Source organism: Ranitomeya variabilis, chromosome 1, assembly GCF_051348905.1.
Source record: "Ranitomeya variabilis isolate aRanVar5 chromosome 1, aRanVar5.hap1, whole genome shotgun sequence".
In the NCBI taxonomy this organism is placed as follows: domain Eukaryota; kingdom Metazoa; phylum Chordata; class Amphibia; order Anura; family Dendrobatidae; genus Ranitomeya; species Ranitomeya variabilis.
Genome location: NC_135232.1, coordinates 325,480,137 through 325,508,017, shown reverse-complemented (window position 1 = coordinate 325,508,017; position 27,881 = coordinate 325,480,137). Strand labels below are relative to the sequence as shown.

The following is a 27,881-nucleotide window of genomic DNA, read 5'->3' as shown; positions in this document are numbered from 1 at the left end:
GAACAGGACAAAACCTGCTAGTAATATGATGTGGAGCAGTCACACGGGCACCAACCCTAGCAATGACGGAGTGCAACCTGCACTGACATCTACTGGCCAACACGGAAACTGCCCTCACACAGCAGCAGTACCAGAACGGAGAGGAGCAGCGTCGCCTCACGCACTACTGCCCCCAACCTCCACCCCAGCCCACTATAATAGTCTACGTCCATTCCTATAGAAACCCCGTGACCAATCCGAGGTCTCCGCTCATCGGACGCACTAAGAGATGCACTGTCATTGGTTAATTCTGATGCTTCCCCTTATTGGCTAAGAGTGACGCGCTAGTAAATTTGTATCGTTCACTTCCGGCGCGCTTTGTCAACATCCGGTTTGTCCAGTGTTCCCGTGCGGTAACCGGCACGGAGGCGGCTGGTAGTGTCCGGAGGGTGGCGCTGCACAATGTCGGATACGTGGAGCTCCATACAGGCCCACAAGAAGCAGCTGGACTATCTGCGGGAGAGGCTGCAGCGCAGGAGGAAAGATGTCAGCTCTCAGCTGGCGCTCGGTGAGGGGGCTCCGCGCTGTGCACGGCCCTGGTGTCCGGCGAGATAGACACTCACGTCTGCTGTTTCTCCACAGACCTGCAGAACCCGGAGGCCGCACTGGCTCCTGCCCTCCGCAGTGACAGCCCGGTCCCTGCAGGGGCCTCTCAGCCGCCGAAAGGAGCCGCGTCCTCAGAGGTGACCCCCGACCCCGAGCTGGAGAGGAAGCTCCTGTACCACCTGTCAGACCTGGGCCTGGTGCTGCCGGCTGACTCCGCGTCCATCCAGCAGGCCATTACCACGGTGAGGGCACAGCCTGTGTGAGGGCACAGCCTGTGTGAGGGCACAGCCTGTGTGAGGGCACAGCCTGTGTGAGGGCACAGCCTGTGTGAGGGCACAGCCTGTGTGAGGGCAGCCAGGGAAGGAGCTGCTCAGCGTTGTCCGGCCTGCACAGGCATGTCACTCACTGCTCTATGCTGCCTACCTCCTATTCACCACACCATTCCTACACTGTTGGTCTGTCTAATGAGATCATCCTCTTTAAAGCAAACCTGTCAGCAGGAAATTTGTCAAGTAAACTACAGACCGAAAACCATTCCACAATGATGTCCCAGCTGGCCGCTGCGGGTTTGACGCTGCATAAATACACAGCATCAAACCCGCAGCAGGTCCTGATCGTGGGCACATACCCTTATACTGATAAAAATGATACCTGGGTGATGAAATCCGTCTTGTGGTTCTTGTGTAATCTGTAGTAGTTTTCAGTTAATGATATGCTTGTGCTCCGGGGTGGCCTGTGGGAGGGGGGTTCTTTATGTGGTGCTCTGCTTAGATATTGCTCCTTATGGGCTGCTCCTTCACTGACCTGCTTCCTATTTTACATACTGTGATTGCGTAGTTCATATTGTGGTCTTTAAGAAAAAAAAATGAACTACAGCAAAGTGGCAGTGGCACATGCACAGTAGCATCTATCACTTGTCGATAGATGCTACAGCTCAAACCATTTTGCTGCAGCCAAATTATTTTTTCCTCCAACAATATCCTGGCGACGCATGCACAGTAGCATCTGTTGGCAAGAGATAGATTCTACTGCACATGCGCCATTTTACTGTAGTTAAAGGGAACCTGTCACCTCTTTTTGCCGCTATAAGATGCGGCCACTGCCTTTCGGGGCTTATCTACAGCATTCTATAATGCTGTATATAAGCCCCGGATCTGACCTGAAAGAGAAGAAAAACAAGTTTTATTATACTCACCCAGGGGCGGTCCGGTCTTATGGGTGTCGCAGTTCCGGGTCCGGCGCCTCCCATCTTCATGCGATGTCATCATCCTGCTTGCTTCGTGTTGCGCTCCTGCACAGGCGTCATTCTCTGCCTTGTTGAGGGCAGAGCGAATTCCTGCAGTGCGCAGGCAACGTGAAAGATCAGAGAGGCCCAGCAGGATGACGACATCACATGAAGGTGGGAGGCCCCGGACCTGCTACACCCATCGGACCGGGCCGCCTCCAGGTGAGTAGAATAAAACTTATTTTTCTTCTCTTTTAGGTCGGATCCGGGGCTTATATACAGCATTCTAGAATGCTGTAGATAAGCCCTGAAAGGCAGTGGCCGCATCTTTTAGCGGCAAAACAAGGTGACAGGTTCCCTTTAAAAAAAAAAATTTAAAGACTACAATATGAACTACACAAGCGCAATATTTAAATTGGGGGCATGTCAGTGAAGGTTCAGTGCTATCATTTAAGCTCATAAGGATGAAAATGAGAACAGAGCATCAAATAAAGACCCCCCCCCCCCCCTCAAATTTTCTTATTTGTGTTGGTGCAGAGCAACCTGTGCAATTCTCACGGGTAAGAATGCCACAGTTTGTTTTAAAAACATTCCTGCAGCTAGCGACCATGTAAGACAACTACTTGTAGGGTATGCACATATGCAGCTGAGTTTTTTTGTTTTGTTTTGTTTTTTTTTGCATGCACCAAAATCAGAAAGTGTTACATATGTTTTGTTTTCTGCAAATTTTGTTGTGGATTTGCGCATACTTTATCCTGTACATTTTAAGGTTGAAGTCTGCAATGTAATCCTCATAAAAATCAACACAGCACCTCAAATTATGTGCCAAAAATATCCTCGGCATGTAAATGAGATTTCTTAAGTCTAATTTTCGTTACTGGTACAGTATTACTCTGCAGATTCCCTACTGGAAAATCTGCGCTGTTGGCTATTCTTGAACGGAGTTATAGCACCATCATCTTTATCAGTAGATGTGAGGTCACCTGCTCATCCGCAACTGCAGGTATCAGTAGGTGTGAGGTCACCTGCTCATCCGCAAACGGCAGGTATCCATAGACGTGAGGTCACCTGCTCCTCCACAAACAGCAGTTATCTGTAGACGTGAGGTCACCTGCTCCTCCACAAACGGCAGGAATCCGTAGACGTGAGGTCACCTGCTCCTCCACAAACGGCAGGTATCCGTAGACGTGAGGTCTGCTCTGCTCACGTCCCAGTGTGGAAGTGAGTGGAATGGGAATACCCCTTCACCACAACTTGTATAAAATCTATTCATCTGACTCATTAAGAATAATTGTGACTAATTTCTCTTTTATCAATGTAGCCAGACTTCTCGGTTTCAAGACAGGCTGTTGAAAGCCTTTTACAGAAATTTGCTGCTCAAGAGTTGATTGAAGTGAAAGATATCGAGCATGAAGATGATGACCGACCCACTTTAGTGACTTTTGCCGACCACTCCAAGCTCTCAGCTATGATGGGAGCTGTTGCAGAAAGAAAAGCCTCAACTGTTGCTCCAGGAACAAAAAAGAGAAGGATTCAGGAAATTGATTCCTGTGCTTCTTCGCCATCCACTTCTGCTGCAGGTGTTTCAAAGGAGAAGAAAGTATCAGAGCCACAGAAGAAGGCAAGAAAACACGCGTCTCATGTGGACCTGGAAATTGAGAGCTTGTTAAGTCAGCAGTCCACCAAAGAGCAGCAGAGCAAGAAGGTGACTTCTCCTTTCTCATACACTGTCATAAAACGGCGCCTAATTGTGCTACATCGGCTACTATTCATGTTGTGATATTTTAGGTAAGCCAGGAGATTCTTGAACTACTGCACACCAGCACGGCAAAGGAGCAATCTATTGTGGAGAAATTCCGCTCTCGAGGCAGGGCTCAAGTCCAGGAGTTTTGTGACTATGGGACTAAAGAAGAGTGTAAGAAAGCATCTGGGGCTGACGCTCCTTGTAAGAAGCTACACTTCAGGTGACAGTTTAGTAATGCTGTTCATGTCTTCTAGAAGGAGTAGTGTGGTAGGGATCTGCAGCTTACTTTATATACACAATAGCCAGCTTGCTTCTTTTTCTTTCTTACCTATTGGTCTAGTACTGTTGATGGCTACACCTGGGGGGTCAGTTGTGGGGTGGGGAGGTTAGATGTCAGGGGATTATATTTTACAGAGCAACTTCTTTCTGTTAGACTTCTGTGAAAGACTCACAAACCAAGCTTGGAGTGTGTAAGAAATATGATAGAGATAAGCAATTGCTTTGTCAGGTTTTATCTGTTTATGTACGATACGTATATTATGATTGATCCTTTGAATCACTTGTCTTTTTTTCTTTGTATAGGCGTATAATAAACATACACACGGATGAATCTCTTGGCGACTGCTCCTTCCTCAATACGTGTTTTCACATGGACACTTGTAAATATGTGCACTATGAGATTGATGCGTATGTAGAACCTGCAGGAACCACCGCCGGATCAGAGTCTACTCTAAGCCAAGATATGCCTCTGGTAAAAGGTGTGGGAGACGCAAGTGTAGGACGCCTGTTCCCTGCACAGGTGAGATTTGTGCAACCAAACTTTGTAGGCAATAGGGAACCAGTTGAAAAGGTGCAAATAGTCAAATTTTATACTATTCAAAAATCGATTCTGAATTAGAAAACCCTGATTGCAGCATTGACGGTCCCGATGGAGGGTCTGTCCTTTGCCTTGCGTTACACAGACAGTGAATTGAGCTTATTATGCACTGTGTAATCTCATTACTCTGTCGCCTCATTGGGGGACACAGGACCATGGGTGTTATGCTGCTGTCCACTAGGAGGCGACACTATGCATAATCTGAAAAAGATTAACTGTGGCTCCTCCTCTGCAGTATACACCCCTGGACGGCATCAGCCTTCTCCAGTTTTTGCTTAGTGTCGCATAGGAGGCACACCTAAGATTTTTTCTTTTACTCCATTTTTTTCCGACGGATTACAGATGAAGAAAAGAGGGTCTCCTGTGAGACTCCCGGCATGGCTCCTTTCTCGGCCCCCTATCACGGGGTGCCCGGTTGAAGTAGAGATGGCTATTCCCCATGTTGCTCCTTCCCCAGTCCCTCGGGTGCTGGTTTGAAGTCGAGACCCCCCTCCCCAATTCCTTTTGGTTTCTGGGTTGAGGTCGAAGCGAGGATAAAGGCCCCTGAAGGTGACAACAGCACCCTCCCTAATCCCTCTCTGGGGGCATTAGGTTGAGACGCCTCAGGTAGGGCCTGAACAGGCAGCATTCTACAGCTCCCAGCAATGGGCCAGCACACTGCGCCTGCATCCAGGGACCCCAGCCCAGCTGCGGGCTCCTGTTGGGGCCGGGGGGAGTGCAGGCAGGCATGGCACAGACAGACACAGGGCTCCCTGCACCCCTGTCTCTGCGGCAGCACCAGCTCTATACTGCCTCAGGGGGACCCTTCATCGGGCCCCCCTTCCGATTACAGCCCCACCGCTATCCTGCCTTTAAATCCGGAGTGGTCCGGTTCAGATCCGACCCCCTCCCGGACTTTCGCGCCGGCCTGGAGCCCTTCTGGGCTTCAGGCATCTAATTTAGGCCCCGGCTTCGGCCTAGCTGAAGCCGCCTCCTCCTCTCCGCCCCCCGGATGACAAATATGACACTCTACAGTGTCATAGAGGGGGCGGATCGAGACAGAAAGGGCGCATTTTTACACAGGTGGGGTAAGATCACAGCTGGGTTGTTTTACTTGGCTGTGAATCCATATTCCCTATAAGGCTCTCCTATAGGGTTCTCTGCAGTAACGTCCTCTGCATAGCAGCCCTTCTGCACTCTGTGCACTATGCCAGGCTCAAGGTCCAAGAGAACCAGGCAGGACTGCTATTATGCATTCTGCACAGCCTGCAGGACCGCTCTCCCCAGTGGCAGTATCTACCCACACTGCCAGGGCTGCACTCAGACTACTGTGTCAGAGCCCCAAGAGACCCTGCCACGCCGGAATGGGTCTCTCAGATGTCGCAATCTATGACGCAGTCTATAGATAACCTAACCTCCACATTGCTTCAGGCTCTGCAGAGTCATGCCTCGGCTGTGACCGTTACCCAGCAAAGGGAGAGCTTGGCTCAGGGACAAGACGACCCTGGCACATCCACGTCTAAGTCAGGACGCAAGCGGACCCACAGTCCATCTACATCATCCCATAGCACTCGGTCATCCCCTTCTAGGGAGAGACACCGTAGTTCCAGGTCAGCTAGACCGTCCCCTTCCAGGGACAGACAACGCAGATCTCCGCAATCCCCGACCAGAGAAGGCCTCCTCCCCAGCTCACCCAGCAGGGGACGCCTAAGTGATACACAGGATTCGGAAGACATCTGTGACTCCGACTCAGACAAGGGAACGGAGGGGTCCCTGATCCCAATCCCCCCCCCCCCCCCCAGCAATACTGCGCTAGTTGAGGACTTAATCTCTGCCATCCATCGGGTGCTGGACATTTCTGATCCGCCACCAGAGGCCCCAGAACACAAGGTTTCCTTTGAAGGACCTCTGAAGCCGCCTAAGGTTTTCTCTAACCACCCTGAGTTTAAGGCGATCCTTAAAAAGCAGTTCACAGCCTGAGAAAAAATTCGCTAATCGCAAATATCTAGAGGCGAGGTACCCCTTCCCACAGAAGGATACCAAGGAATGGACAGACCCACCCGAAGTGGACCCCCCAGTCTCTAGACTAGCAGCAGAGACTCTCCTTTCACTGCCAGATAGCTCAACCCTCAGGGACGCAGCAGACCGGCAGGTAGAACGCATGGCTCGTTCAATTTTCGAGGCCGCAGGGGCATCCCTGGCTCCCACGTTCGCTTCAGTTTGGGCTGCCAAGGCCATTTTGGGCTGCCAAGGCCATTCTGGCCTGGGCCCAAAATTTACAAGCTCTCCAAGCATCCGCTCCTGAGCTGTCGGACCAAGCGGTTCAAATAGCAGTCGTAGCAGATTACATGCTTCATGCAGCTCTGGATTCCGCAAGGGGTGAAGCGGGGATAGCATCAAACGCCATCACAATTCGGCGTATCCTCTGGCTGCGGGAATGGAAAGCCGACGCAGCCTCAAAGTCCCTCACGCACCTCCCCTACCTCAGTGGGCGTCTTTTTGGTGAACAGTTGGACACAATGATATCCAACGCCACCGGGGGTAAGAGTACCTCTCTTCCCCAACTAAAACCTAAACACACTTACAAGAAGCGTAACCAAACTCGATTCCGATCCTTTCGGAATTCTTCGGTCTGGTCTGTCTCGCGTCCAGCACAAAATCGTAACTGTTCCCCACGCTGGAACAACTCACGATCAACGCAAAGGTCGGACAAGACCTGGCAGTCAAAAGCAGCCCAGTCTAAACCTAGAGGAGGAAAATCTCAGACTTTCTCCTCATCATGACTCACGGACCCCGGAAGACACCACACCCGTAGGCGGCCGACTTTTGCTCTTTCATCAAGTCTGGCTGCCTATTACAGAAGACAGGTGGGTCAGGGAACTAGTGTCTTCCGGATACAAGATAGAGTTCACCTCCAACCCACCGGACCGATTCTTCCTCTCTGTCCCCCCAAAACCACCAGTCAAGGCTCGTGCCTTCCGGAAAGCGGTCTCCTCGCTTTTTCAAGCAGGAGGCATAGTACCGGTCCCCATGGCCGAGCGCTTCCGAGGGTTCTACTCCAATCTATTCGTAGTTCCCAAGAAAGGAGGCAGCGTTCGGCCCATACTGGACCTAAAACAACTCAACAAATACGTACGAGTCCGTCACTTCCGCATGGATTCCTTTCGGTCCATCATTGCGTCCATGGAGAAGGGAGAATATCTCTCCTCCATAGACATACAAGACGCATACCTGCATATACCGATTGCACCTGCTCATCAAAGATTTCTCAGGTTCGCAATCGACCAGGACCACTACCAGTTCGTGGCTCTCCCGTTTGGACTCGCCACGGATTCCCAGAGTGTTTACCAAAGTCATGGCAGCCAACATGGACGTCCTGCACTCCAGAGGCATAGTAGTCGTTCCATACTTGGACAGTCTACTCATCAAGGCTCCCACCTTCAAGGACTGCGAGCTCAGCGTCTCAATCACAATCGACACTCTGAGTCGCATGGGCTGGTTAGTCAACCTACAAAGGTCATCACCATCCCCGAGTCAGTCTCTGACCTTCCTGGGAATGCTATTCAACACCTCCAGGGGTCTAGTGCTCCTTCCCAAGGATAAGGCACTGGCTCTCCGTCTAGGAGTTTGCACCCTCCTCTGCAAACCCCCTCGATCTCTCCGGTTTGCCATGAGAGTCCTCGGCAGGATGGGGGCAGCAATAGAAGCCGTCCCATTTGCACAGTTTCATCTCAGGCCTCTCCAACTAGCCATCCTCAAGTCCTGGGACAAGAACCCTTTCTCTCTCGACGGGGTTCCGGCTAATGTCATCAACCAAGAGGTCCCTGCACTGGTGGCTCAAGCCAACCTCACTAGCAAAGGGGAAATCCTTTCTCACAGGTCATTGGAAAGTTCTGACCACCGATGCGAGCCTGACGGGTTGGGGTGCAGTGCACCTACACCACAGGGCAAGTGGTCCCCAGTGGAAGCGACCATGCCCATCAACATCCAGGAAATTCGTGCCATCCTCCTGGCATTGAGGGCTTTCCATCACTTGCAGCCTCTCACATCAGAATACAGTCGGACAATGCCACGGCTGTGGCATATGTGAATCACCAAGGGGGGACCCGCAGTACCCAGGCGATGCGAGAAGTGTCACATATCCTCCACTGGGCAGAGGACACAGGGTCGGTTCTCTCGGCGGTCCACATTCCAGGTGTGGACAACTGGGAAGCAGACTTCCTCAGCCGACAAGAAATAGACACGGGAGAGTGGTCTCTCCATCCTGAAATTTTTCACCAGATCTGCCATTGCTGGGGGACCCCGGATGTGGACCTAATGGCATCCCACTTCAATGCCAAGGTCTCCAACTTCATGGCCAGAACACACGATCCGCGGTCGCTCGGAGCAGACGCTCTGGTTCAGGACTGGACCCAGTTCCAGCTTCTGTACATTTTTCCACCTCCCTCTCCCCCTGATACCTAGAGTGGTGAGGAAGATCAAACAATAGGGAGTTCCAACCATCCTAATCGCACCGGACTGGCCCAGACGTACATGGTACGCCGACATCGTACAACTTACAGCAGATGCCCCCTGGCGTCTCCCCGACCGCCACGATCTTCTATCACAAGGCCCGTTCTACCACCAGAACTCAGGGACTCTCAATTTGACGGCGTGGCCCTTGAGACCTGGGTTCTAACCCAGGCAGGGCTCTCGCCGGCCGTCATTGGAACCATGATCAGGGCATGGAAGCCAGCCTCTGCCAAGATTTATTACCGTACCTGGAACGCTTTCTTTACCTGGTGCGAATCTCGTGGCCAGACCCCACTCCCTTATTCCCTACCCAAAGTACTTGGTTTTCTCCAATCGGGTCTGGAGGCCAGGCTGTCATTAGGCTCGCTTAAGAGCCAGGTGTCAGCCCTCTCAGTGCTATTTCAAAGGCGCATTGCTACCAAGCCGCAATTAAGGACTTTTCTTCAGGGGGTTTCCTGATTGGTTCCCCCCTACAGACGACCACTAGAAACGTGGGACCTCAACCTGGTCCTGACAGCATTGCAAGAACCACCCTTCGAACCCCTTAAGGAGGTCCCGCTCCGCCTTCTCTCCCAGAAGGTAGTTTTCCTGGTGGCAATCACCTCGCTACGCAGGGTGTCTGAACTGACAGCACTCTCCTGCAGACGGCCCTTCATGACCTTTCACCAGGACAAGGTAGTTCTTCGTATGGTCCCATCCTTCCTTCCGAAGGTTGTGTCCAACTTCCACCTCAATGAGGAAATTTCACTACCATCCCTTTGTCCGGTCCCGGTTCATAGAGTGGAGAAGGCTCTGCATACGCTTGACCTCGTCAGGGCATTGCGTATATACTTGTCTAGGACTGCGTCCTTCCGGAGGTCTGATTCTCTTTTCCTCCTTCCGGAAGGCGGCCACAACGGTCTGCCAGCTTCAAAAGCTACCCTTGCCAGGTGGATCACATCCATCATACAAGAGGCCTACAGCCTTTAAGAATTCTCCTCTTCCAGCCGGTATTACGGCACACTCTACACGGGCGGTAGGGGCCTCCTGGGCCATTCGGCACCAGGCTTCGGCACAACAAGTGTGTAAGGCGGCCACTTGGACTAGCCTACACACGTTTACTAAACACTACAGGGTTAATTCCCAGTCCTCAGCGGATGCGAGCCTGGGTAGATGTGTTCTGCAGGCGGCATTGCCCTAAGTATAGGGGCCTGTCTGCACAATATTTGTCCATTGCTTCCCACCCAGGGACTGCTTTAGGACGTCCCATGGTCCTGTGTCCCCCAATAAGGCGACAGAGTAAAGGAGATTTTTGTGTACTCACCGTAAAATCTCTTTCTCTTAGCCTCTAATTGGGGGACACAGCTCCCACCCTGTTGCCCTTTCCAGGCCGTTGTAACTGTTGAGTTCTCATATTGTTTTCTTGAGCTCGTACATAGTTGCCTTCTTACAGGCATAATTATGTTATTCATGTTACATTCCTCCTACTGCTTTTGCACAAAACTGGAGAAGGCTGATGCCGTCCAGGGGTGTATACTGCAGAGGAGGAGCCACAGTTAATCTTTTTCAGATTATGCATAGTGTCGCCTCCTAGTGGACAGCAGCATAACACCCATGGTCCTGTGTCCCCCAATTAGAGGCTAAGAGAAAAAGATTTTACGGTGAGTACACAAAAATCTCCTTTTCTCGCTTGGAGGCAGCAGTGGGCCATTTCCTCCTGGGAGATCTGGGTTTTAAAGATCACTACGTATTCTGAATTGCAGATCTTCCATTTAGCCGCCTGTGTGTTTGTGTTTCATATTAAATGGATTTTGTTTCCTTTGGTGCTGTATAAGTTAACAACCGTTTCTATGCTGGTTAGAAACTTGCAGGTCCATCTTACAGCTGTTCCTAACCTGGTCATTTCATCTAGCTATAAAATCTGGCCAAAGCTTCTCTTCCTTGCCAGTAAAAGTTTTACTTCCTAGCTCCTTGGAAGAGCTGTGCTGAATTGGAGATTGTTTGCCAATCAGATTATGGCGTCTTCTAGTCTCCCATGGAGACTATGGATGCATGTCAAAAGTGAAAAAAAATGTTTTTAAAAATATAAAAGTTCAAATCACCCCCCTTTCGCCCCATTCAAAATAAAACAGTAAAAAAAATCAAACATACACACACATATTTGGTATCGCAACGTTCAGAATCGCCCGATCTCTCAAACAAAAAAAAAAAGGATTAACCTGACCACTAAACTGAGTAGCGAGGGAAAAAAAGTTAAAACTCCAGAATTACATTTTTTTTTTGTCGCCGCGTCATTGCATTAAAATGTAATAACAGGCGATCAGAAGATCGTATCTGTACCAAAATGGTATTATTAAAAATGTCAGCTCGGCACGCAAAAAATAAGCCCTCACCCGACCCGAGATCACGAAAAATGGAGATGCTACGGGTATCGGAATATGGTGCATTTTTTTTATCAAAGTTTGAAAAAAAAATTCAGTTATATAAAAAAAAGAACCTAGACATGTTTGGTGTCTATGAACTCGTAGTGGTCTGGAGAATCATAATCACAGGTCAGTTTTAGCATTTAGTGAACCTGGTAAAAAAAAAAAAAAAAAAAACACAACTGTGGGATTGCACTTTTTTTGCAATTTCACCGTACTTTGAATTTTATTTCCCGTTTTCCAGGACATTATATTTTAAAACCAATGGCGTCGTTCAAAAGTACATCTCGTCCCGCAAAAAAAAAACCCTCACATGGCCATATTGACAGAAAAATAGAAAAGTTATAGCTCTGGGAAGAAGTGGAGCAAAACCAAAAATACCTCCGGTCATGAAGGGGTTAATGAGCACATATAAACTGACCCTCACATATCAATATATCTTGCCTTTTTTTCCTTCTAGTCTTGAGCTCTCATTGGTATTGTGGAGCACAGCACCTCCTGTATGGACTTGGAATATAATTGTTGTGCACACTGAAGCACATAATATACCATTTGTGATGTATACTCAAATTGATATACGTAATTTATTTACTACCTTGTGCCTTGGATTTTATAGTAATTGTTTTATTGTATATGATTGTTTTCTTTTTATTAATGGTGCGGGCACCTCTTGTATGAGGTGCTACCTCTTACCACTTGTCCCGTATTGTATTGTTGATCACATGATCGGCTTCTTCTATATAAAAGTTGAATCTGCAAAGAAACAATTGCCATGTAGAGAAATTCCATCCTTACAGAGAGTTCACACAATGATGTATGCAGTTATTAGACCACGGCTCTAATATGTTTAATGGGGTATGGACTTAATTCTTTTATCTTTTTTATTAATTAGTGGATCCGGTGTGACATACGATACTTGGACATGAGCATCTTAGGAAAATTCTCAGTTGTGATGGCTGACCCGCCATGGGATATTCACATGGAGTTGCCATATGGAACTTTGACTGATGATGAGATGAGGAAGCTCCAGATCCCAGTACTGCAGGACGATGGCTTTCTTTTCCTCTGGGTCACGGGCAGGTAAATGGCAGAATATAATGGTGGTAACAGTGGTGGCCTCATTGTAATTAGTTTAACAGGAATATGTCTATTCACTATTGCCAATAGGACAGCATGATTGGACCCTGGCCCACTTCATGGTTCTCCCAACACAGTTTTGGTACAGCTAAATAGTTCCATGTTAAAGCGAACCTGTGAGCAGGATTTTGCTCAGTTAACTGCAGACACTGTCAGGTTGGCGCTGTTGTACTGATTTAAATGATACCTGGGTTGATGAAATCCTTCTTGTGCTTGTTTAATCTTTATTTGCAGCTTTCAGTTAATGAAATTCTTGTGCTTTGGGGTGGCCTGTTCAGGGGAGGGGGGTATTTATAATTTACTGAGCGCAGTCCTGCTGACAGGTTCTTTTTAAAGGCAGGGTTGTGGAGTCTGTAAGCCAAACCTCTGTGCCATCATTTTCCACGACTCCACATCAGTGTCCACAGTCGGTGTCCATTTTGGAGTCGGTATAAAATAGACCAACTCTGACTCCTGCAATTTATAATAAATGAAGTCCAGTAGTTCAGTGCATGATGTGCTGTAAATGTTTTCATTAGAATTTGGGAAAGTCATGAAATGTCTGCTCTGTTCCTGATATAAGGATCTCTGCTTTTAGTGGAGATGAATCTGTGCTGCACTTTATTTACATGCTCTGTAGTGAGGCAGTGCTGTAGAGTCAGGGAAATTGAGTCAGAGGCTTGGCTTACCGACTCCGCAGCCCTGACTACCATGGGCCCATTTTTAAAACAAAACAGTAATGGATGACCCAATTAATGTAGCATCCTATGCAGTCCTCATTTTACTCTGCTCTAGGCAGGAGAAAGAAAGCTTATTGAAAATGATAAATGACGTACAACACCCATCTCTAATAGTAATCCAGTCTATACAAGTGACTGGTATCTGCCTAACCAAACAATGGACCTCATGGATGGAACCTGCTGCAGAGAAGAGCTGTTGATGCTGCCAATAAAAACCTATTTGAATTCAGCTTTCATTTTTTTCAAGCCAGATCTGAAAATCTACTGAGGTCCCTTGTGTTATGGATGCATACAAATGCATACATGCATGCTTAAATAATATTTCTGATTATAGGGCTATGGAACTGGGTCGGGAATGCCTAAAGTTGTGGGGGTGAGTGATCCTTTTTTTTCCTTTTAATAACTAAATCATGATTGATATGTGCAGTGATTTGTTGAATTGCATATGGGGGGTTAAATCAAGATTGGGAAATAGAATGTGAACTGAGCAAGTTTTATTAAACGATTTTAAAATATTATTTAGTTGGAATTAATGGTCATATAAAATTTGTTTTGGTGACCAATTTGGAGTCTATATGTCTGCTATAGAGGAAAATGACTGGCGTCCCTTTTGAGATAATGATTACAGTCAAAAACTTGTGCCATGAACTCCTCACTATAAAGCCATAGATCTGGACAATTTGTAAGGTAATTATGAGACAGACCTCATAATGAAAGCATTATATGCACCTCTAGGCTTAATGCAGCTAATACTGAATATACATACTGAATTCTTAAAAAAATTGGGTAATGAGTTCAAATCTTATGACCTTTTTCTTAATCAGTTTATTGCAACTGTTATATTTGTGGTGTGATTAGATCAGCTGAAGCTATAAGCATTGCAACTTGGATGTGATCACATTGCCGCACATAGTATTGACACATACAGTGGCTTGCAGAAGTATGAACACACACCCACCCCCACCTTGGCATTTTTCGTGCTTAGCTACCTCGCAACCTGGAATTTCACTTTTTTTTTTTTGTTGAGCATTTGCATCAGTTCTTGTGAAGCAGACAATAAATAGGACAAAATAACTGAAAACTTCAGTGTGCATAACTATCCACCCCCCCCGAAGTCAGTACTTTGTAGAGCCGCCTTTTACAGCAATTACAGCTGTCCCCTTGGATAAGGGTACTGTCACACAGTGGCACTTTTGTCGCTACGACGGTACGATCCGTGACGTTCCAGCGATATCCATACGATATCGCAGTGTCTGACACGCAGCAGCGATCAGGGACCCTGCTGAGAATCGTACGTCGTAGCAGATCGTTTGGAACTTTCTTTCGTCGCTGGATCTCCCGCTGTCATCGCTGGATCGTTGTGTGTGACAGCGATCCAGCGATGCGTTCGCTTGTAACCAGGGTAAACATCGGGTTACTAAGTGCAGGGCCGCGCTTAGTAACCCGATGTTTACCGTGGTTACCAGCGTAAAAGTAAAAAAAAACCAAACAGTACATACTTACATTCCGGTGTCTGTCCCCCGGCGTTCTGCTTCTCTGCACTGTGAGCGCCGGCCGGCCGGAAAGCGAGCACAGCGGTGACGTCTGACGTCACCGCTGTGCTTTCCGGCTGGCGCAGACACAGTGGAGAGAAGCAGAACGCCGGGGGACAGACACCGGAATGTAAGTATGTACGGTTTTTTTTTTTTTACTTTTACGCTGGTAACCATGGTAAACATCGGGTTACTAAGCGCGGCCCTGCGCTTAGTAACCCGATGTTTACCCTGGTTACCCGGGGCCTTCGGCATCGTTGGTCGCTGGAGAGCTGACTGTGTGACAGCTCCCCAGCGACCACACAACCACTTACCAACGATCACGGCCAGGTCGTATCGCTGGTCGTGATCGTTGGTAAATCGTATAGTGTGACAGTACCCTAAGGCTACTTTCACACTAGCGTCGGGAACAACCCGTCGCCGTGCGTCGGGCCGACGTTCCCGACGCTAGCGTGGTCTCCGCCGCACAACGGGGGCAGCGGATGCATTTTTCCCACGCATCCGCTGCCCCGTTGTGAGGTGCGGGGAAGTGCGGGGAGGTGGGGGCGGAGTTCCGGCCGCGCATGCGCGGTCGGAAAAAGCGGACCGTCGGGAGCAAAAAACGTTACATGTAACGTTTTTTTCTCCCGACGGTCCGCTACCACACGCCCAAGCGTCGCAAAACGGACGCACCGTTTGGCAATGCGTTGCAAATGCGTCGCTAATGTTAGTCTATGACGAAAAAACGTATCCAGCAAGAACTTTTGCTGGATGCGTAGTTTCGGCAAAACGACGCATTTGCGACGTATTGCAGTTAACGCTAGTGTGAAAGTAGCCTAAGTCTCTGAGGTTTCCATATTCTGCCACTGGGATTTTTCCTACGCCTCATTGGGGGGTACAGGACCATGGGTGTTATGCTGCTGCCACTAGGAGGACACTAAGTTAGCACATAAAGAATAACTCCTCCCCTGCAGTATACACCCTCCTGCTGGCTCTAAGTGAGCCAGTTCTTGCTTAGTGTCTGTAGGAGGCACTTGGGTCTGTTTCAGACCCCACCGTTTTTATTTTAATTTATTTTTTGTTCTATTTTTTCCCTTAACAGAGCGAATGGGGGCGACGGATCCTTTCTAGGTTCCAATCTCCCCCGAACCATCATCAGGCAAGTACGTGGAGCCTCCCTCCCGTATCCTTTCCTGCAACGTTGGATGCCAGCCCTGAGCTCCCCTTACAGGTGACGGTTCCTTCACGTTCCGATCTCCCCCCTCCATAGCAGGCGACCACATGGAGTAGCCCTCCATCTACCTCTCCTGGAGCCAGGTGCATAGCCTGACATGGGTATGGCGTCCGTGCAGCCCCCCTCTGCATCAACACTGATATAACGGATGACGCAAGGCGGCAGAAGCTCTCCACCCCCTCCCTGTCTATGGCGACAGTGGATTGAGCACCGGCCCACCGCATCTACAGTGAGTACACTGCGGGGGCCGAGGCGCTGGGGGGGTCCTGGTCCCCGGGGTATGGAAGGTCCGCACCTCTAAAGGGCTAAGCCCGGGTCCGTGGGTGGTCTGCAGTGCTCATTTTTGATGTACGAGCGCTACCTCAGGATAGCACTAATGCCGGTCACGGCGCCGCTATCGGCAACAGGCCGCAACCGCAAGTTTTTTAAATTTAGTCCCCGGCTTTTCTCCTCATACAGGCCGGAGTCCTTGGCCACGCCCACCGGCAATTAACGCCGCCCATCTTTTCCAGCGCTTCTCTTTCCATAAGAAGCGCTCTCACAGATCTCGGCGGCCATCTTGGGACACCCAGCGCTGATCCTGCAGCGCTTTTCCAGCCTTCCTAATCTCTGGGTTCGGGGTCACAACCGATTTACAGCCTTCACATACATTGCAGACCTCCCCTGGGGACTCAAGACACAGGACCTGGGTAAGCTGCAGATACATAGCTTAACCCTTCACCTGCTAGTAAGCGCTCTCCTCAAGGTTACTATGTTTCAATCAAGACGTCACAAAAAGTCTGGGAAAACCCACACAGTATTTTTTGCTGCATGTACCTCTTGTAAGGTCTCATTACCCCGGGGTCATAATACTGCATTATGCACAGCTTGTGAACCGGCGACTGTTCAGGAACCACCTGTTACTGATACCGAACCTAGTGAGCCTGGTTCCCCTGAGTGGGCTACCTCCCTTTCCCGGTCTATGGCTTCCCTGGCAAAAGCATTAGAATCGTTCCGAGACCCCTCCTCTAACCAGGGCACTCTTACGGACGATGCTTCCGATCCTCAAAACCCCTCGTACTCTAGGGGTCGTACCTTGCCAAGGGGCTCTCGCCCTCTCAGAAAAAGGAATCATGCTATGTCCCCAGACCATAACCAGCATTCGGGTTCTGAGAGCTCCATTTCTCGCACCCCTTCCATTGGGGCTAGCAGAGCACCTGTTTCAGAGGACGATTCTGACACGTCCCTAGATCAGGAATTTCATAAAGATCAGGAGACTCGACTCTCTGAGTCAGTGAATAAGGCTAGGGTCACATTGCGTTATGTGACCGCGTTTAACGGACTACGTTACACCGCGGCATAACGCGGTGTTAACGTAGTCCGTTAACGCCGCCATAGCCTGTAATGGTGAGCGCGTCGCTAGCGCCCGCCCACATTGGGCGTGCGCTAGCGATGTTGCGTCATTTGAGTGACGGACCTCGGACGCTGCTTGCAGCGTCCGCGGCGCGCCCGAGGTCCATTCCTCGCTAGTGCAGATCGGGGATCTGCGCTAGCGGGGACACCGAACGCGGACCCTAGGGAAGCATTGCGTTAGCGCAACCCGCTAGCGCTATGCGCTAAACGGATTGCCCTAACGCAATGTGAACCTAGCCTAAGGCTTTGAAACTTGAGGAGGAACCTTTATCTAAAACGGATCATGCCGTGTCCTTTAAGAGGACCAAGCGAGCTCACAAGGTATTCGCTACTCATCCAGAATTTAAGGAAATTGTTGAATCTCACAGGATCCTTCCCGATAAACGATTCACAGAGCAGAAGCCCATGGAATCAAAATATCCCTTTGTCCAGGATCTAAGAAAAGATTGGTCTCAATCTCCCCTGGTAGATCCTCCCGTATCACGCCTGGCTACTAAATCTATTTTATCCTCTTCGGAGGGCGCCTCTATTAAAAATCCAACCGATCGTCAGATTGACAATATGGTGCGTTCAGCCTTTGAAGCCTCAGCAGCCGCACTCTTCCCATCCGTTGCTGCTACTTGGGTGGCCAAGGCCATGACCCACTGGGCTGAGGCCTTGTCTGCAGCGGTGCTGGATACCGGCCTTTCTCCCCCCCCCCCCCCCCCCCCCGAGATAGCAGACCTCGCTACTCAGATAGCCAGTGCGGGAGATTTCATAGTTGCCGCGTCCCTAGACGGTGCTAATTGTGCTTCTCAAGCAGCAGCAAGCGCCATCGTCATTGACTTCTCTTCCTTATCAGGAAAAGCTCGACCAATTAATTTCCGATGCCACTGGAGGGAAGATTAAATTTCTTCCACAACTGAGACCCTTTCGGAACCAGCAACAACAGGCCCGGTCCCGATTTTTTTTTTTTTTTTTTTTTTTTTTTTTCGCTTCAACTCAAACTGGTCCTCTGCTTCCACATCCTCTGGACCTGGCCGGGCACAACGCAGGGATAGAGGTCCTCAAACCTCTTACAAACCTTCTCCCTCTTGGAGAGGCAGGCCTAGGCAGTCAGGGTCCAGAGGGTCCAGACTGGGCTGGTCTCCCACACAATGACTCCCTGCGGTATCCAGAGGACACCCTCAAAGTAGGCGGTCGTCTGCTTTCCTTCAGCGACGCGTGTCTCTCGGTCGTCCACGTCGAATGGGTCCGTGACCTAGTGTCCTCCGGATACAAGAGAGATTTTCTTTCTCTTCCACCAAATCGCTTTTTCCTGTCTTCTCCTCCCAGGACAAAGGCATCAGAGTTCTTCCAGGCCATAAACTCTCTAAAAGAAGACGGGGCTATTATCCCGGGTCCTCAAAGCGAAAGGTTTCAAGGTTTTTATTTAAGCCTGTTCATTGTTCCAAAGAAGGATGGTACAGTACGGCCCATACTAGACCTAAAACTGCTGAACAAATTTGTCAGGGTGCAATGGTTCTGGATGGAATTGCTTCGTTCTGTCATCGCCTCCATGGAGAACGGCGATTTCCTGGCGTCCATAGACATCCAGGACGCGTACCTCAATATTCCCATTTTCGCAGTTCAGGAAGATTACTTCCAGTTTGCTGCTCTGCCCTTCGGCCTCGCCACCGCTCCCAGGGTATTCACCAAGGTCATGGCGGCCGCCGTGGCCATCCTTCATACACGAGGTGTGGTGGTGTTACCGTATCTCGACGATATCCTCATCATAGGCCCCTCTTTCCACACCTGCAAGGAGGCCGTGACCATCACAATAGACACTCTTTCTCGCCTGGGTTGGAAGATAATCTTCAAAAAATCTTCCCCACTACCGGCTCAGCGAATTTCCTTTCTAGGAATGATACTGGACTTGTCCCAGGGGTTGGCACTTCTTCCCCCGGAAAAAATCTCAGTCTTACAGCAGGAAGCTCAGAAGCTCTCCCAACCTCATACTCACTCTCTTCGTTTCAGTATGAGAGTCCTCGGTAGGATGGTAGCAGCTATGGAGCGGTCCCATTCGCTCAACTACATCTCCGTTCCTTACAACATGCTCTCCTGGCTGTGTGGGACTGGAACCCGTTATCTCTCGATCGTCGTTTCCTTCTTCACCCCAGTGAGTCAGACAGTCTCTCAGGTGGTGGACTTTGAAGTCCTCCCTGAATCAAGGGAAGTCCTTTCTCCCAGTACATTGGCTAGTTGTGACAACAGATGCCAGTCTTCTGGCCTGGGGAGCAGTATTCCACCATCACACTGCTCAGGGCCACTGGTCTCTTCAGGAATCTCGCCTGCCCATCAACATCCTGGAAATACGGGCAATCAGGATGGCTCTTATTCAATTCCATCCTTTCCTGACGGGTCGTGTCATCAGAATTCAGTCCGACAATGCCACGGCAGTGGCATACATCAACCGGCAGGGGGGAACACGCAGCAAAGCAGCCATGTCCGAGGTAGGACACATCTTTTGTTGGGCCGAGGAAAACAGCTCAATGATATCAGCGGTTCACATCCCGGGAGTGGAAAATTGGGAGGCAGATTTCCTCAGCCGCCAAGGTCTTGACTCCGGAGAGTGGTCTCTCCATCCGGACATCTTCCACCAGTTCTGTTGTCGTTGGGGAACCCCGGACGTGGATCTGATGGCCTCACAGCTAAATTCCAAGGTTTCCAAATTCATAGCTCTGTCCCTCGATCCGGCAGCCATCGGGGCAGATGCACTCGTTCACTCGTGGCGTCAGTTCCAGCTTCTGTACATATTTCCCCCGCTCCCCTTACTGCCGAGAGTCATCAAGAAGATCAGAGCGGAGGGGATACTAGTAATCCTCATTGTGCCAGATTGGCCGCCCAGGGCCTGGTACGCCGAACTAGTTCAACTAGACGCCGAAGACCAATGGCGATTACCGAATCGGACAGACCTGTTGTCCCAGGGCCCCATTACCACCAGAACTCCAAGGCCCTGTGTTTGACGGCATGGCCGTTGAGTCCTGGGTCCTGACACAGGCAGGCTTTTCTCTCAAAGTCATTTCTACTATGATCAGTGCTAGGAAGCCTACGTCCATGCGTATATATCATCACATTTGGAAGACCTTCTTATGGTGCCAGGACCGAGGACGCTCTCCTCTTGAATTTTCAGTTCCTTCCATCCTCGAATTCCTTCAGTCGGGTTTGGACTTAGGTCTCGCCCTTAGTTCTCTGAAAGGGCAGATTTCAGCCTTGTCAGTCCTGTTCCAACGTACAATTGCCAACAGATTACAGGTGAAGACGTTCATTCAGGGAGTCTCCCATGTGGTGCCGCACTATAAGATGCCGTTGGAACCATGAGACCTTAATTTGGTCCTCTGAGTCTTGCAGGAGGCTCCTTTTGAGCCTCTGCAGGACGTTTCCCTGTCTTTTCTGTCATGGAAGGTTGCCTTCCTGGTTGCGGTCACGTCCATCCGACGAGTTTTAGAACTGGCGGCCTTGTCTTTCCAAGTTCCTTTCCTCATTTTTCATCAGGATAAGGTGGTTTTGAGAACATCCCCGTCTTTTCTACCGAAAGTTGTCTCATCTTTCCAACTCAATGAAGAGATTGTCTTGCCTTCACTTTGCCCGGCGCCGGTACATCGCACTGAGAAGGCTCTCCACACACTGGATTTGGTGAGAGCTCTTAGGAGATACGTCTCGAGGACGGCGTCTTTCCGCAGATCAGATGCCCTGTTTGTGCTCCCGGAAGGGCCAAGGAAAGGCCTAGCCGCTTCCAAGGCTACGATAGCCAAGTGGATTCGTTCAGCTATCCAGGAGTCCTACCGAGTTAGAGGTCACTCCGTCCCAGCAGGGATTAAGGCTCATTCTACTCGGTCAGTGGGTGCTTCTTGGGCCATCCGGCAGCAGGTGTCGGCATCGCAAGTCTGCAGGGCTGCGACCTGGTCCAGCCTGCATGCGTTTCCGAAACATTACCATGTCCATTCATGGGCCTCAGCAGATGCGTCCGTCGGCAGAAGAATTTTGCAGGCGGCAGTACCGCATCTGTAATTTTTGGGTGCAAGGAGCAAGTGCAGTGGATTGTTTCCCACCCAGGGACTGCTTTAGGACGTCCCATGGTCTTGTGTCCCCCAGTGAGGTGTAGGAGAAATAGGTATTTTTGTGTACTCAACGTAAAATCCTTTTCTCCGAGCCAATCATTGGGGGGACACAGCACCCACCCTGTTAGCCTATTGGCTTTAGTTTTTTCTGTGTTGACTTGGTTTTGACATAGTTCATTCTTGCTAATTGTTAAGCTCCTACTGCTTTGTTACCGAACTGGTTCACTTAGAGCCAGCAGGAGGGTGTATACTGCAGGGGAGGAGTTATTCTTTATGTGCTAACTTAGTGTCCCCCTAGTGGCAGCAGCAATAACACCCATGGTCCTGTGTCCCCCAATGATTGGCTCGGAGAAAAGGATTTTACGATGAGTACACAAAAATACCTATTTTTGCCCATTCCTCAAGGCAAAACTGCTCCAGTTCCTGCAAGTTAGATGGTTTCCTCTGGTGAACATCAATCTTCAAGTCTGACCACAGATTCGCAATGGGATTAAGGTGTGAGATTTCACTAGGCCACTCCAAAATATTTACACGTTTCCCCTTAAACCATTCGAGTGTTGCTTTAGCTGTATGCTTTGGGTCATTGTCTTGTTGAATGTGAACCTCCGTCCTCGTCTCAAATCACTGACATACTGAAAAAGGTTTTGCTCAAGAATATGTCTATTTTGCACTATCCCTCTTCTCCTCAACTTGGATCATTTTTCCTGTCCCTACTACTGAAGAACATCTCCACAGCATGATCCTGCAACCACCATTTTTCATTGTGGGGGATGGTATTCTTGGTGGCCAAAAAGTTAGATTTTGGTCTCAACTGACCAACACCTTCCTGCATACAGTTGTGGAGTATCCCATGTGTCTTTTGTCAGACTCAAACCATGTGTAATGTTTTGTGTAAGTAAAGGCTTTTTTCTGCCCTCTCTTCCATAAAGGCCGCCTCTATGGAGTATACAGCTTATTGCGGGCATCTGGACAGATACTCCAGTTTTTGCAGCTCCTTCAGTTTCTCCTTTGGTTTCTCTGCTGCCTCTCTGATTAATGCCCTCATTGCCTGGGCTGAAAGTTTTTGTGACTGGTCCTCTCTTTTGCTAGGCTGTGTAGTCTATATAAAATGGACCAACTCGGTCTCCTAAAATATATAATTCATTGGGTACAGTATGTGCTGAATATTTTTTCATAATTTGGGAAAGTTATAAAATGTCAATTAGCAGGCTTTTTTATAAATAATGTTACACTTAAAACATAACTTTTACTGGATTCCTTTGTTAAAAAACTATAACAAACAGTGTCACATAAAGTGCAGGTGCTGACGAACAATACATATACCTCTTCCAACCTTAAAAAGGAACGTCACTGTCCTTGCCCCTCTCTGAGTTAATATGTCATTTAGATAGGAAGTTCACTATCTCTTTGTGCACTCTAGTAGTTACTCATGTGGCAATGTTCCTCTATCAAAAACAGCCACAAAGTTCTTTCCTAGGTGCTTGAGACTACCTATCTCAATCCTTCCATACGGGGAGTCTAGGATACAGTGAATGGTGGTCCCTCCTCTAGCAGAGTGTAGTTTGTGTCAATCACTACATGTATCTGCTGGGGACCTTATCTGCTTTAAAAATTGGGTGAGTGGGATATCAATATGGCAGTGGCTGCTTTAGTAGTCACACCATTTATACCATGTATACTTTCTCTAGGTGCGCATATTAACAGACCCCTGCTCAGTTTTGCAAAGTATATCCACCCGTTCCCAGTATACTCATCTGCCTGTACTGCTCATCATTTCAGTCGCAGTTTCCTTGCAGGATGAGTAACCTCAGGATGCCTTTGCGGTTCTCTCATGGATCCGCTTCACGCTCTCCTGCTTTCCTTATGCCTCCCGATGCGTTTCTTCCTGTGGGGATTCATCAGGGGATCATTGGCATTATTGGGGCAATCGCTAGTCTACTTACTAGTGGCCGTCCTTTATAGCAGAATGATGCCGGTCTCTATGCAGGCGCACTTCCGGACGCCAGCTCCATTTCCGGTATTCGTGCGCGCGCGTGTAGCTCGCAAACGCGCGTGCACGCTGTAAGCCTTATACATTTCCTGTGTCTATGACACGTGCACTATGTTGTTGCGTGCATGGTATCCTCGGCAACCCAGACGCTATTACTGCGCGTCCGTCGTCGTTGCCGGGTGTTCCTGCAACAAAACTTAATTAAAGAGATTTCCTAGTGGGCACTATTTACTGGTGCCACATTTCATGGTTTACTCTCCTTCTTTAACTGTCGGGTAAATACTCAGACCCTCAGGCCAATAAGAAAGTATGTACGAGTAAAATAATATCCACATCTTCTATACACCATAATGGATCCTGACCTTTCTAGGAGATCGTGCTATTCAGATGGTCACCCTTACAGACCAGAATTCTATATGCAAATTATAACTATAGCTATAATGTATGACCAGTTAGGATTGTATAGCGGGTTGGACCTTGATGTTAGATTTAAGATTTAAAGAGTACTTCATGGTTCCTCATATCCTAGCACTCTTTTTTCCTATCAGACCAAAGACCCTCAGGTCCGTGAAAGATCATATGCGGATGATGTTATACCTGTGCCTCCTATATATCATCCTGCGCGTTGGCCTTTCCATGAGATGGTTATATTCCCCTTTCATGCCTATAATTTCTTATAGATGTTAACACGATAATTTTAGCATATGACACGTTTGGATTATATAGCGGGACGGACTGGGACATTTCATTTATTAGATGCTTAAAAGATGCTTGATAGTTCCTCATGTGGTGACACGACAGACCTTCTATATTAGGAATGATAGACTTAGGGTGCATACTATTCTGGCCCTATTTCGCCCTTTCTCGGCTCTTCCCTGCCTCACGCGGAGGTTGACACCTATTCCTGCGCATTGGCGCCCCCACTCGACGACGGCTCTCCCTAAAGTCTAGATGCCCTATTGATGTCTCATTCCTATAAGAAGGAAGAAAAGCTGAGTTGGTCGTTAAGACCCTGTGGTGCAATAGTTTGTAGCCTGAATATCCATTTACTTTCTCTTTGTAAGATGTTTTTATCCGAGCAGGGATAGTACCCAGACATCTGAGGATAACCAACTCCCCAGGATACAGATATAGAGGGACAGAATTCTACAAAAAGTGGGAAAAGGAGGCAACGGATAGTTCCCTTAAACTCATGAAATTACTCCTTGATGAGGAGAGATTAATGTTGGTAGAACTAAATAATAACCTAAAAGAACAAATAGAGGTCACAAAAAAATTTACAGCCGAACCGGAATTCGGCAACAAAGAAAAAAGTTTACAGAATACTATAGAAAAATTTCAATACCATCTTAAGGAAAAAAAACACAAGTTCTTTGTGCGAGACTTACAGGACTTCAGGGACAACAAGGCGTACTCCCTACATAACCCTAAGCCACCTAAACCACAAGAAACCGATCCCTCATCATCAGAAGTAGAGTTCTCAGACTCTGATACCCGCCCAAAAAATACAAGAGGAAAAACTAGGGGAAGGGGGGGAGGTGCACGAGGAGGTAGAGGAACAGGTAGAGGATCTCCACAAGGGGACCGTTTTTTAGATCTCAGTTATCCCCTGAGGAATCGGTTCAATCCTCGGAACCCCTCATAGACAATCGCGTTATTAATTTATCCTCAAAAACTCTAAGTAGGGAACAAATGACGGTACTGAGTAAAGGCCTCTCCTTTGTTCCAACCACTGACTACGAGAGCTTCGAAGCAGTAAAAGATGTAAATATGTTCATCCGTAGATTGAAGTGGAAAAAACATTTCATCAATGAGGATAAAAAACGCTGCCTTGAATTAGGCATAGACGAGGACCTCTTGAACGATGTAAGGTTTCTGTTTCACCTCAGTGACATTGATCCCAACGAAATGGGGGAGGGACCATTCACCAACCTCAGAAACAAGAGTAAACGTATGCCACCCGTATCGAGTGACTTGAGTCCTATAGACGTATTTCTAAACTTGGTAACAGAGGACTTGGTAGAGTTAGAATCAAAGATAAAGAGGAAAGGAGCCTACAACCTGACAAAAAATGAGATGAAAAGTCTGTGTGATCTTGAAAGAGATCACGAGAGGGTTATAAAGCCCTCAGATAAGGGGGGAAACGTAGTTGTGATGGATGTGGGACAATATCAAGATTTATGCTACTCTCTCCTTCAAAAAGAGATGGGGTATGAGAAATTAGAGGCAAATCCAACTAAAACCTACCATGAACAACTAAAATTACTGGTGGGGGAAGCCTTTAATAACAAACTGATTGATGCCAAAGAAAGAGATTTTCTGATACCAACGCACCCAGTAGTGCCGACATTCTACAGTGTACCCAAAATACACAAAGGCACGAATCCATTAAAGGGGAGACCTATAGTCTCAGGAATCGGTAGCCTCACGCAAAATCTAGGACTATATGTGGACCAGGTACTACGGCCCTTTGTGGTCGCTTTAAGTTCCTACACTCGTGACACGACGGACCTTCTTTTAAAACTAGGACCTCATGGAAAGGCCAACGCGCAGGATGATATATAGGAGGCACAGGTATAACATCATCCGCATATGATCTTTCACGGACCTGAGGGTCTTTGGTCTGATAGGAAAAAAGAGTGCTAGGATATGAGGAACCATGAAGTACTCTTTAAATCTTAAATCTAACATCAAGGTCCAACCCGCTATACAATCCTAACTGGTCATACATTATAGCTATAGTTATAATTTGCATATAGAATTCTGGTCTGTAAGGGTGACCATCTGAATAGCACGATCTCCTAGAAAGGTCAGGATCCATTATGGTGTATAGAAGATGTGGATATTATTTTACTCGTACATACTTTCTTATTGGCCTGAGGGTCTGAGTATTTACCCGACAGTTAAAGAAGGAGAGTAAACCATGAAATGTGGCACCAGTAAATAGGAAATCTCTTTAATTAAGTTTTGTTGCAGGAACACCCGGCAACGACGACGGACGCGCAGTAATAGCGTCTGGGTTGCCGAGGATACCATGCACGCAACAACATAGTGCACGTGTCATAGACACAGGAAATGTATAAGGCTTACAGCGTGCACGCGCGTTTGCGAGCTACACGCGCGCGCACGAATACCGGAAATGGAGCTGGCGTCCGGAAGTGCGCCTGCATAGAGACCGGCATCATTCTGCTATAAAGGACGGCCACTAGTAAGTAGACTAGCGATTGCCCCAATAATGCCAATGATCCCCTGATGAATCCCCACAGGAAGAAACGCGTCGGGAGGCATAAGGAAAGCAGGAGAGCGTGAAGCGGATCCATGAGAGAACCGCAAAGGCATCCTGAGGTTACTCATCCTGCAAGGAAACTGCGACTGAAATGATGAGCAGTACAGGCAGATGAGTATACTGGGAACGGGTGGATATACTTTGCAAAACTGAGCAGGGGTCTGTTAATATGCGCACCTAGAGAAAGTATACATGGTATAAATGGTGTGACTACTAAAGCAGCCACTGCCATATTGATATCCCACTCACCCAATTTTTAAAGCAGATAAGGTCCCCAGCAGATACATGTAGTGATTGACACAAACTACACTCTGCTAGAGGAGGGACCACCATTCACTGTATCCTAGACTCCCCGTATGGAAGGATTGAGATAGGTAGTCTCAAGCACCTAGGAAAGAACTTTGTGGCTGTCTTTGATAGAGGAACATTGCCACATGAGTAACTACTAGAGTGCACAAAGAGATAGTGAACTTCCTATCTAAATGACATATTAACTCAGAGAGGGGCAAGGACAGTGACGTTCCTTTTTAAGGTTGGAAGAGGTATATGTATTGTTCGTCAGCACCTGCACTTTATGTGACACTGTTTGTTATAGTTTTTTAACAAAGGAATCCAGTAAAAGTTATGTTTTAAGTGTAACATTATTTATAAAAAAGCCTGCTAATTGATAGTTATGTACCCAGAGGTTTTTTTCATCTATTGAACACATAGAAGCCAAGCTGTTAGTAAAGTTATAAAATGTCCTAAAAATGTCTGTTATATTCCTGATTTAAGGATCTCTGGTTTTAGTTGAGATGAAACTGTGCTGCACTTAATGTACATGCTCAGTAGTAAAGCTCCTCCTCTACAGATGAGAGCAAAAAGGCACTGATAAGGAATGTCTGCAGCCATTTAAGGCACCTTCACACTATACGATTTACCAACGATCACGACCAGCGATACGACCTGGCCGTGATCGTTGGTAAGTCGTTGTGTGGTCGCTGGGGAGCTGTCACACATACAGCTCTCCAGCGACCAACGATGCCGAAGTCCCCGGGTAACCAGGGTAAACATCGGGTTACTAAGCGCTGGGCCGTGCTTAGTCACCCAATGTTTACCCTGGTTACCATCGTAAATGTAAAAAAAAACCAAACCACTACATACTCACATTCCGGTGTCACGTCCCTCGCCTTCAGCTTCCCGCACTGACTGAGTGCCGGCCGTAAAGTA

General features: G+C 48.3%; 1 protein-coding gene across 1 annotated transcript in view; it reads left to right on the top strand.

The window, feature by feature from the left end:
• Positions 1-227: 227 nt before the first annotated feature.
• METTL3 (methyltransferase 3, N6-adenosine-methyltransferase complex catalytic subunit) overlaps positions 228-27,881 on the top strand; it is a 51,398-nt gene continuing 23,744 nt past the window's right edge. The window contains exons 1-7 of the mRNA XM_077298470.1: positions 228-547; positions 622-827; positions 3,132-3,515; positions 3,599-3,774; positions 4,137-4,353; positions 12,217-12,404; positions 13,515-13,553. Coding sequence (XP_077154585.1) covers positions 442-547; positions 622-827; positions 3,132-3,515; positions 3,599-3,774; positions 4,137-4,353; positions 12,217-12,404; positions 13,515-13,553 — 1,316 coding nt within the window. The 5' untranslated portion in view covers positions 228-441. The remainder of the gene's footprint in view (positions 548-621; positions 828-3,131; positions 3,516-3,598; positions 3,775-4,136; positions 4,354-12,216; positions 12,405-13,514; positions 13,554-27,881) is intronic.